The sequence below is a fragment of the Oratosquilla oratoria genome, chromosome 16 (genome assembly GCF_046742065.1).
Source record: "Oratosquilla oratoria isolate Oo_2021 chromosome 16, ASM4674206v1, whole genome shotgun sequence".
In the NCBI taxonomy this organism is placed as follows: Eukaryota; Metazoa; Arthropoda; class Malacostraca; order Stomatopoda; family Squillidae; genus Oratosquilla; species Oratosquilla oratoria.
In genome coordinates, this window is record NC_134792.1 from 28,990,592 (window position 1) to 29,002,311 (window position 11,720).

Sequence of the window (11,720 nt, forward strand, 5' to 3'; positions counted from 1 at the left end):
GTGGCTCAAATACAGTAAATTACTTTTTAGATTGTTGTACGAATTCCTGATATTCGTAGGTTTCCTCAAATAAATCAGACTGAATGACATCATCAGCTAATGTGTAATTCTTATATATTTTGGACGTTAATATGCTTATTTTGCCTTTGTCGTCTGTGGCGTTTCTTCATGTTATCTCTGATTCAACCTCAGAGAGGATATTGTGTACAGGAATATTCTTACCATTAAAGAAAAGTAATGTTGTCTCATCCTTTACTACGGTGATATGGTTTTGTGTTGTCATGGTGTTTTGAGTAGCAGGTGAATTTTCTGAAGAGTTGGGGACTTGAACTCTGGGTGAGGAGAGTCCCTATTCTTTTCAAGGGGAACACTGGTGAGCCTGAAGGAGTCCAGGAGTCTGGCCGCTTGAGATAGCCAGGTACCGCAGTGGACAAGGTTATCCATCCGTTCCAGAGCTATCACAAGGCTCTGACTCAGTTCAGTTATCCCGGGGCTCTGGACTATCTTGGCAGGAAAGTCAACCTCCAGCCTTCTGGCCCGTGATGTTAAGTGAAGGCAATGAAGTCTCCATCTGGAGGTTAACAGTCTTGGTCCAAGGTTGAGCTCCTAGGATAATCCTTGCTGCGACATTTTGGCAAGGGTCTAGGTCTGCAAGCGTGGCAGTCGCCACAGTTATGAGAGCTGGGGCAGCGTAGTCCACCAAACTGCGGACTGCTTGCACTTAGAACGTGCGAAGGACCTGGTGTGTGGGACCAAGTGTCCTTCGGCCTCTCCCTGATAGTTCCTTCTGAAAGGTGAGCCTCTCATAAATCTAGACCCCCAGGTACTGAAACTGGTGGACCCAGTCCAGCCTAAGGCCCTGGATGGTGAGGTGCTCCCTCTCATTCCAGAGTCCTAACGCCATGGCCTTCGATGTTGAAGGGTAGATCTCTAACCCTAACCTGCAACATTCGTTCGCTACAGTGCTTAAACGGCGCTGGGCCCTGCTGAAACACCGCCGCTTTCCAGTAATTACGAGCGCAAGGTCGTCAACATAAAAGATAACCTTGAACCCATTGGGGAGAGGTAGTTCCAGAATATTGGAGATGAACACATTAAACAGAGTGGGGCTAAGAATCCCTCCCTGTGGAGTGCTATTCGCCAGCATTCTGGTCTCCGATATGTGACCTTGAAATCTTACTTTCGCAGATCTGTGACTGAGATACTTAGCAATCCAAGAAAGCAGTTTGCCTTTTACACTCTTGCGAGCAAGAGTGTCTAATATCACCAGTGGGCTGGCCAGCTCAAACGCCTTTTCCAAGTCCAAAAAGACCACGATGGACGGTGTGCCACTGACAGCATTGAGGAGTGTTGCTAGACTGTTTGCTGTGCCAGTGCCCTTGTAGTAAGCATTACATGTTCATGCATTAGGCCCAGTTTCCACAGCAGCCTGTTTAGCACCATCCTCTCCGCTGTCTTCCCCATACAGCTTGTCAGGTTGATGGGACGATAGGCACCAGGCTCTTTGGGCTTTGGAATTGACGTTATGATTGCCGTCTTCCAGGCTGTTGGTAGCGTGCCAGTCCACCAAGACGCGTTTATCACCCTTAGAAGTGCCTCGTCACCCGCTGGCCCAAGGTGGGTCAGCATGGAAAAGGTGACGAGGTCCTCTCCAGGTGCCGTATCTGAACTGGTCTTCTGTGTGGCCCGGCGTCACACAACTCGAGCTGGGCCAATATATTCGCCGAAGTTAGCAAGACGTCTCGGCCAGCGCCAGCCAGCCAATCAGAAACTCGGAAAAGTTCTCCGGGCACCTCGCTGAGCCGCCAGTTTCCTTTAAAAGGACGGAGACTTGCCGAGATAAAAAGTTCTGGTGATTCTAATCCCGGCCGTCGGCGCCTCCGTCCGAGTTCCCTGTCCATTTCTCCCGAGCCACGACCACCAACCGCTCCTAATCGCTCGCTTAATCGCCCGATGGCAAAAGCCCTCTTTTATACACCACTATCTTTTCATTTTCTTACAGACATTCTTCCTCTCCCACAAAAACCGATCCCGCGTAAGCGGGTGGTCTTACCTAGAAAGTCGCAAGTTCTCTCCAGCAAGTCGCCTCGGGCACAACATCTCCAAGCTTAAAGTAGCCCTTCGCACTCAGCCCACGACACTTGAAGGCCCTCACCGTGGACCTTCCCTCCTGTGGCCCTTCGCTCTCAGCCCACGACACAAAGGGCTTCTCACTCCGGACCTTCCCTCTACGAGCCCTCATTCGTGGCCTCCGAGCCTAGTATTCATTAAATCTTGTGTGCCTTAGCGTTATTGTTAGTTTCATTTCCCTGGCTTGTCCCAACCTAACCACAAAATTAGTATGGGTCACAAAAACTCAAAAACTCAGAATCTACCAATGGAATGAAATGGAAGAGTGTGTTAATGTACGGCCTGTTTAACGCCTAAAGCATTGACCGATATATATCCGTGAGTTTAGAGACAACCAAACCCTACTTTGTGACATGTATATTTTGGCAAATTAATTTTGCTCTTAAGTTTGATGAAATACATGTTTTCCAATGTATAATTGTGCCGATAATTTTTTCTTCTTTGGATTATGTCGTTTAGAGGTAGTTTGAAGAAGGAAATTGGTCAAAAGGCGTCTCACCATTCCTTTATAAGATAAGTGGAGAGTTGACCATAATATTGGCAAATGTGTGGCTTTAGTCTGTAGGGGTTCCAAAAGCAGTCTCTAAAGTACTAACTGCATTTAACACCCCAGTATGAGTAAAATATAGCGGATAGAAAGCTAAATCTAGCTCTTTTTGAGACATCTGAATACATTCTTGTTCTTCTTGGTAATACTGAGTGTGCGTTCCAAAAACAAAATACAGAAACTGGAAATAATGTGAAATGTATGTGACACTGTGTTTAGTGTGAACAAGCTCCTGTTTCAGTCACATACGAGTGAATTCCTAATGTTTACCATACGGACAAAGTTCTATATAAGATAATTGGGATATTAGGCAGGTAATTGATATATTGTTAATTGTACATTGCATTCTGAATGTTGCTGACAATTTTGATGCAAACGAAACGACAAACGTGAAATTTCTGGATTTTTTTCAACAGTAAACAGTAGTTCCATCCTGATTGATGGGAACCATGCTGTGAAGGCTTAATCGAAAGTGGTTCTGATGAATTGCTTGTAGATGGTCATTAGAGTTTCTGTTGTTCAAAATCGGTGCCAGTGACGTTTTAGTAGGTTCGTTTTCTTGCTGATTTTTGCTGCCAGGATTTAAGTGTGTAGGCTGAAAGTTATACGAATATTAAAAACGGGGCCTAGATATTTAGGGCAATTTTCTAGTGGAGGAATTTAACCATTTTATTTTTCTTTATGGTGATTTTTTTTTTATTCATGGTAACGGTTGTATGAATTAATGAAGTGTGTCACTTGATTTCTGGGGTGAAGTTTCCATTCTGTCAAGTTTGAGCCATTATTCTAGTTAGTTCCTAGGTTATTATTGTCAAGTCATTTGCATATGAGAAAACAGGTGTTAGTTTTGGTTCTGAAATAGGGAGATCACTTATGAATAGGTTGAACAGCAATGGTTATGGTGTATTGCATCATGAAGACTTCCATCCTACGCTATAGCCTTTTGGTAAAATTTTACTTTCGACCTTTGTTTGAATATAGCAATACAAAATTAAATAGTAATTTTGTAAATTAAAATGTATCAACGTAATATGCAATTTTGTGTGCGGAAATGAAAATATACGTTGCTACAACAGATTTCTTAAGTAACGAAGTCGTGTACGACGAATGGTACGCCATGTTTGTTGTGGTAGATGCCGACGTCGGAGAAATGAAAGGACGATAAATTTGTCTAAAACTAAACTAACCTAACCTAACCTGTGTTTAATAAATCATTACCTGCAAATTAGATATCATCCGGCTGGTCCTCGTCGTCGTCGTCGTGAGAGACGTTGGCGGGCTTTTCAACCACTCTCTCAGCTTTTGTATGGCTATATTCCTCCAATGGTCGAAAGTAAAATTTTACCGGTTAGGTTAGGTTAGGTTAGTTTAGTTTACTTTACTTTACTTTACTTTAGTTTAGACAAATTTATCGTTCTTTCATTTCTCCGACGTCGGAATCTACCATAACAAACATGGCGTACCATTCGTAGTACACAACTTCGTTACTTAAGAAATCTGTTTTAGCAACTTTTTTTATTTTCATTTCCGCACACAAAATTGCATATTACGTTCATACATTTTAATTTACAAAATTACTATTTAATTTTGTATTGCTATATTCCAACAAAGGTCGAAAGTAAAATTTTACCAGCCTTTTTGCACCTGAGATTTGGTTATTTTGGGATACTGTACATTGCTTTCCTGCTGTAAAGTTGGTTTGTGTGTCTAAAGACCTTGTCAAAAGCCATGTTTATATCTATGGTAGCTTTAACCGTTCTTTCTGGTGGGATATACTTTTCTACACATTTCAGGAATAGATTGGTTATCATGTATGTCAAATATTCATTAATCCATGGTGGTTGAGGAACTGAGAGAAAAAGAATTGAGTAGGAAATCTTTTATGTATACCTGTAGGTGGAAGATGAAGATTTATACACAGGGAGTTGTTTTACACCCATCTTCTGATCTATAATTCTGGCTGTGTCCTTGGTATAGACATTTATTTATTATTAGTTATTTGTTCAGTGTGAAACCATCTTTTTGTGGTTCAAATTTTGGCTGCAATATCATATGTATACCATGGTCTATTGGATTGTACATCTGGCACAAGAATGAATCTTTTTGATATCCGTCTTCCATTGAAGATCTGAACACATGGTCATTTTGTTTAATGATTACTCTAGATGTGGGGCTGTGGCTGTCTGGTCTGAAATTTGAGGTTAGTTATTATTATTCAAGTGACATCTAGAATTTCCAAGTTATTATGTTGTCTTCAGTCTCCATCTAAACAATAATATTACATATATTTCATATGTAAGTTTAAAAATTAGTAAATTGAAACCCCACAGTAACTTACATATATTTCATATGTAAGTTTAAAAATTAGTAACATGAAACCCCACAGTAACTTGAAACCCCACAGTGGTCTTCAGACCCCCCATAGATGTCTCTGGGAAGAAACTTTGAACTGTTCTGTGTTGTATTGATGTAGGTCTATCTCTGTGTTACTGGCTACCAGGAGGAGGAAGGAAGCAGTTGCTAAGTATCAGCTCTCCTGTTGTGAAAAAGTGGGGGTAAAGTGGTGAGTTGATAGAGACCAAGTATCAGGCCATCGGGGCTTCCCCATTAGATGGAAGTGAAGGTGTTGATGGAGCTTTAAGATGGACATCAGGGAGGTGATTCTTTCCAATGTCTCTCTTAGAGATCCACCATGAGTGGGTCACCTATTGTGGATTTGATGTACTTACTTTCATTACCTCTTTGCAGTTTTCTTGTACCTTTAATCATGGCAGAAGAAGGATGCATGTTAGTCATGGTGATAGATTTTCACCCCCAGCTGGTATTGCAAGGTGGAGCTATGCAACATTACCTCAATGCATGCATGGCTTTTGCAAACACTTACCTTGCAACAAGTGTCAAGAATCGAATTGCAGTTTTGGCTGCAAGTCACAAAGAGACAAAGTTTTTGTATCCTACTGTACATGATGTAGGGGTAAGCATAGATGTCATATTGTATTGTGAGAAACCTTCATTATACTGCAGTCTTGAGTGGAATACCAGCACTGCCTTTACTTAATGTAAAATATTGATTTTTTCAGATTGAGCGTCAAAAAGATGGTCGACTAGAGTTGTTAGGTCATGTAAATGAGAGCATTGAACAGGAATTTAGGTCAATGATACATTTCACTAAGGAAGATGCCAAATACACAGAAACTTTATTGTCTGGAGCAATCAGTAGAGCCCTTTGTTATATCAAAAGGATGGAACTGGAACTTAGTATTACCAAGAAGATTAGTTCAAGGATACTCATCGTCAAGTCTTCAGGTAAAGGCTTTCTGCAAAGCTTTGAATATTGGGTGCAAGAAGTCTCCCTCAATTGCACTGTCAATGATAAATTTGTCAGTGAGATATGTTAACATTTAAGGAGTTTGAATGTCAGTACAAATCAATTCTAACTGTTATCTGAAGTTTCACTGACTGGAAACCTGCAGCCTAGTAGCTAGCAATCAACTGTGGAAGAGACGATGGATTGTTGTCTGTGTTGCATTTGTGTGTGAATATTTTCATCACTTTTTTTTGGGTGAGGAGGGGAATAGTCATTGGTTGTAAACTCCCCTTTTGCAAAAAAAAAAAAAAAAATGTAATGGAAGAGGCCTATTTAGTTATTTTTTTATGCTATGCAGGGGAACAGGGTAGTGGTATTGCCCCCAACTACAGGGTGGTAGTAGTAAGTGATAATGGATTGGAGGAGTGCATTCATATTTCTGTTGTATAAGGAGGAGACAGGTATGATTGTAGTGGTTTAGATGGACTGGTCTGTTGAATGTGGGCATGTGTTAGATGAAGGATAGTGAAGGGAATGGGGAGTAAATGGGGAAGAGCAGTGTGGGTTTATGAGTGGAAGAATTATAGAATGATAATTGTTTTCTCAAGTTTTCACCTTCTCAATACAATGACACCTACGTAGGTGGCATGAGGTGTGAATGGGTATACGGAAATAGTATGTGTCTGGTGACCTTGTTGAAAGTTGTGTTTATATTTATAGTAACAATAATTAGTCTTTTTTAATCCATTATTTGTGTGATGTTTGGGAGCAGAGAACATTGATGTTTAGTACTGGTTCTGGAGTTGGGAGATCACTCATGAAGATGTTGAACAGTAATATTGAAAGTACTGCACCTTGTGGGACTCCATTGTAACTTTTTGTACCTGAGATTTGGTTGTTTTGGGTTACTTTACACTGTCCTACTATAAAGTTGGTTAATCACTATTTGTCATTTCCGTGGCAACAATAACTGTTCTTTACAAGGGAAAGGGACAAGTGTGAGCATAGTAGTTTCAGAAGGATCAGTTTGCTGAGTAATTGTGAAGTATTTTGGGAGGGTTTTGATTGAGAAGATTAGGAGAGGAACAGAGGTAGTAATTGGTGAGGAACAGTGTTGGCTTAGGACAGGTAGGGGTTGTGTGGATCAGATTTTTGTGGTAAGACAGATATGTGAGAAACCTTTTGGAAAAGGTAAGGATGTTTTTTAGGTCTATAGGTTTGGAAAAGGCTTATGACAGTAGACTGGAAGGCACTGTGGGAGGTATTGCAGATATATGGGATAGGAAGGAAGCTTTTAAGAGCAGTCAAGAGTTTTTACAATAGTAGTAGAGCCTGTGTTAGAATAAGAAATGGAGAGAGTGAATGGTTTAAGGTAAAGGTGGGATGGTGTGGACACATGGAAAGAATGAGTGAAGAATGGTTAGTAAAAGAGGTGAGGAAGGCAGAGGTGAGGAAGGCAGAGGTAGGAGTTAACATGAGGGGGCGACCAAGGATGAGATGGATAGATGGGGTAAAAAGGGCATTGAGAAAGAGGTGAATGTCTGTTGAAGAAGGATAAGAGAAGACAGAAGATAGGAGTGAAGAGAGAATAGTTGTGTAGGGATGATGCTGTGATGCATGAAAAGAAGTGGGTGGGGGATGGGGGGGTGAGGGATTATGTGTGAAAAATAATTTGACGCACCCTGAAGGGATTTCTCTCTGTTTTCTCTTTTTCTGTATGAGGGAATGGTGAGGGGGGGTTGGTGATCATATGAAGCAGCCTTGCTGTGGATGTGCTGTGTCTTGGGACACTGCTTCTGGCCCAAGGCAGTGGGCGAGATGCAGGGATGACCCTTTATCCAGGAGGAGCCGCAATAAGAGGGAGGGAGGAGGGTGAATGAGAGTGGAGTATGTGGGGATGGAATGGATGGGAGTGAATTTATACCTTTGTTTTTTGGATACCTCCCTTGTAAGGGAGAAAAAGCCTTTGGTATATGTATGTATTTACCATGTATTGATATTAATAGTAGACAGTAATAGATAATAGTGATTGTGCCGATGGCATTGTATGGGGCAGAGACTTGGTATTTAAGAGAGGCAGGGAGGATAAGTTTGAATGTGTTTGAGATGAAATGTCTGAGAAGTACGGTAGGGGATATTAGGCTGGATAGAGTGAGAAAAGAGGAGGTGAGGAGGAGAACAGGAGTGGAAAAGGAGAGGGCAGCTAGGGCTGTTGAAAGATTATTGGGATTGTTTGGACACATGGAAAGGATGAGTGATGAAAGATTAGTAAAAGAAGTGTGGAAGGCAGAGATGGGGGTGAGTGAACTTGAGGGGACGACTGAGGATGAGATGGATGGATGGGGTGAAGGGAATGTCTGTTGAGCAAGGAAGGGAGAAGGCATGAGATAGGGATGAGTGGAGAGTGACTGTGTATAGATGATACTGTTATGCAATTAGGGGAGGGTTAAGGGGTGATAACATGTGAATGATATTTTGATCCAGCACGAAGGGATTTCTCCCTATCTTCTCTTTTACTGCATGAGGGGACGGGGGTGGTCGCTGATTAAGTAAAGTGGCCTTGATGTTTCTTGCGTCATTGCCTCTGACCCAGGGTAGGGGGCGGAATATAGGGATGACAGGTCATCCATAAGGACCCAAGATGAGAAGGGGGAAAAGGGTAGCAGATGGGATTAGGTATGTGCCTTTAATGTAGCTACCTCCCATATAAGGGGGAAAAGCTCTTAGTATATAGACAGTAGATGATAGTAAGTATATAGATAGTAGATAAAGATATATTGAATAAGTTGAGGGGTAAAGAGATAGTTGATTGAGGGAATGTTGTATTCTCTCCCCTTTCTTTTTCTGATACCCAGTTATATCAATGAGTACTTTCAAGTACCACAAGAATACTACATACTTGTACAATGAAGGTGGTGGCAAAGACAAATTTAATTTCCTTTTATGACACTTGGAGGAATGTGGTGGTATTCTTGTCCCAAAGCACAGAGTGCTAAAGAAGAATAGAGGTATTTGGGTAATAAAAGAGAGATTTAAGGATGGTAGTAGAAAGAACGTATTGAAATTAAATGTGGTCAGCATTCCTAATTAGTGGAAGTTAGTCTCCAGTCACAAAAGAATGCTGTGTGACTGGTCTGTAGGGGTGTCAACTTTTGTTCGTAAAGTATTGACTGCTTAAAATTTTAGCAGTTAGTACTCCATATGATGGCCACAAAACCACTTTTATAATAAGTCTATGGAGTAGAGTTATGTTAATTTATTATTTTCAGGCGATACAAGTGGGCAGTATCTCAATTATGTTAATACATATCTAACTGCCCAGAAGAATGGAACTGCAATAGATGTTTGCGTGTTTGGTAATGACTGTGGGCTTCTTCAACAAGGAGCAGATATTACAGGTGGAGTCTACCACAAAGTAACACAGGTACCTAATAGTTTCATTGTATGACTTGTTAATAATGAATAATATGTTACATTTTTTAGGTTATCTATTTTAGTCTCGCTTGATAAGTTTCATCTTTTTATGTTTTCTGTATATTACCAATGTGAAGAGAAGAGGAATTTCTTTAGCCTGTTTGAAAAAAATACTGAATTTAGATTAATGTATAGAAATTTATTTGTATTTAATTCTCACATGTGTATGTCTCCTTTTTACTAAGGTTGAAGATCTCATGCAAACCTTGCTTTTACTCTACCATGCTGATGTCAAAGTTAGGAAGAAACTCAATGCCCCACCACCTGACAGTGTAGATTATCGAGCTGCTTGCTTCTGCCATCGTTGTTTGGTTGACATGGGGAATGTGTGTTCCAATTGCCTTTCTGTATACTGCAAGGCTGTGCCTCTTTGTTCTACTTGTAATGTTTTGTTCCCATCAGAAAGGCCAATGAAAAAACCCGTCAAGAAAAAGAGATGAGTTTACGTTTAGATTTTTTGGTTAAACTGTGATTTTTTTTTTATTTCCACGGAAACTTTAGGTAGTTGAAATAATAGTTTGATATCTTTCATTTCAAACTTAACATTATTAAATGTAGTCAGTCCTGATATTTTGTATGAGTTTGGTTATATAATTTGTGCAAGTTTCAAGGTAATATACCTTTATTGCATTTAAGTTTTCCCTGTATTTTTACTATTTCATTAAAAGCTAGATTGCTCACAGTATCAGATGAAGTTTGGATTAATTGGTTTATTTTTAGTATCATTTCAATGAAAACAACTCATGGACTTTTCAGCCATTGAATTAAAGAATCTGCTTATTTTGATTCCACTTTGTTGTATAGTTTCATGAGGGTTGTTCTGTCGAATCCAAGAATTTTGTTTTATTTTATATTCAATAATTTTTTCCAAAATAGTAAAAAGAGTGTGGCTGATGTAGTGTGGCAATATGGTGGGAAAGTGTGAGTATGTTGCTGTAACTTGAGAAGTGTAGTGGAAGTTAACTAAATGGCAAACTCCTATAGGTGGATCAAGAAACTTAAAACTAAGCCAGCCATGAGATTTGATTTGGTTGTATCACATTGTTTTGAATTGATGTAAAAAATAACCATGTTATTTTTAAGTTGGTACAATGCAAAGTCAAAATACAGGTTACTTGTATATGTATTTTAACAGCAAAATATGAATATTTTGTGGAAATGGACTGCATGACAGCAACATCCAGTGAATTTAACAATAGTAGATTATCATGGTCTCAGGTAATATTTTCATATTGTTTTTGATGATATTATGAATAAACATTTGATCTCGCATTTAATTTTGTATTCTTGTAGTATACACTTTTATAGTATTTTGGCAACAAAGTGGTGGACTTTCCATAGGTCTAAGATTATGATGGGGAGCCTGTGATCAGCAGAACAAGAAATCCTACAGAGCCAAGATTTCAGAAACCATCACATTTGATCCAATATCCACTTGGAGGTGTGACCCCAAGGGACCAGTAGCCTACTTGGTCTTTGGAATAGGTCCACATTTTCATTTCAGTGATCAATTTTTCACATATCTATCCACCAATCAGGTGAGGCAGTTGCCCTACTGGTACCATGTAACCCAGTACTACCTGCCACATAGTAGTTTTGTTGGTCATTCATCAGTGAGGAGGGTGTTTTGGACACCCAAATGGAGGAAAAAACATCAGAAGGGCAAATAAACTCTTGAATCAATGGTCATCTAACCTCATTAAGGGTCACTGACCCATGTGTTTACCATCTGTGGCATTCCTGCAGGGCCTGAAGACAGGAGTCCTGGAAATTGAGTTATGTTCCTGTGCTGTGGTTGCACTGAGGTGCCCCCTTGGACTGGCAACATAACTCTTCCTCTATTCAGGCCAGGATGGATAGCCCCTATTGGCTTTCTCTCAATTTGTGTTCATGACCTCTTAAACCCCAACCTTTAGGCATACAGAACTGATGCATACTGTTGTAAAGGTTATTTCAGTTGTTGAACATATAATGTTGGAGAGGTTGAACTACAACTTGGACTTCATCTCTTATTACAGTATATACTCCTACCAAGGCGTGTGAACTTATAGAGAAGTATATGTTCTATACCAAACATGACTATAGTTGACCAGTGTCTACCATGAGACTTCACTGCAGTTCCTGGCACCAACAGAGCTGGCTATGAAGTATGTATTGGTCCTTATGGCTCTGTAACCAGGAGAATTAACAGTTTTCTCTTGAACCTTGCTAAGTTCAGAAGGCTGAAAATTGCTGGTTCCTGGTTTCAGAGGTAAGAGCCAC

General features: G+C 40.2%; 1 protein-coding gene across 3 annotated transcripts; it reads left to right on the top strand.

The window, feature by feature from the left end:
- Positions 1-2,789: 2,789 nt before the first annotated feature.
- Tfb4 (transcription factor B4) lies at positions 2,790-10,730 on the top strand. 3 transcript variants are annotated; one of them, XM_076199429.1, is made up of 5 exons: positions 2,790-2,876; positions 5,426-5,651; positions 5,758-5,983; positions 9,254-9,408; positions 9,644-10,730. In XM_076199429.1, exons 2-5 carry the CDS (start codon positions 5,445-5,447, stop codon positions 9,896-9,898), a joined length of 843 nt encoding a protein of 280 aa, XP_076055544.1. In that variant the 5' UTR covers positions 2,790-2,876; positions 5,426-5,444; the 3' UTR covers positions 9,899-10,730. The 3 variants fall into 3 exon arrangements, with proteins under 3 accessions (XP_076055544.1, XP_076055541.1, XP_076055543.1); XM_076199426.1 differs by having other exon boundaries at positions 2,807-2,991; XM_076199428.1 differs by having other exon boundaries at positions 2,817-2,987.
- The last annotated feature ends 990 nt before the right edge of the window (positions 10,731-11,720 follow it).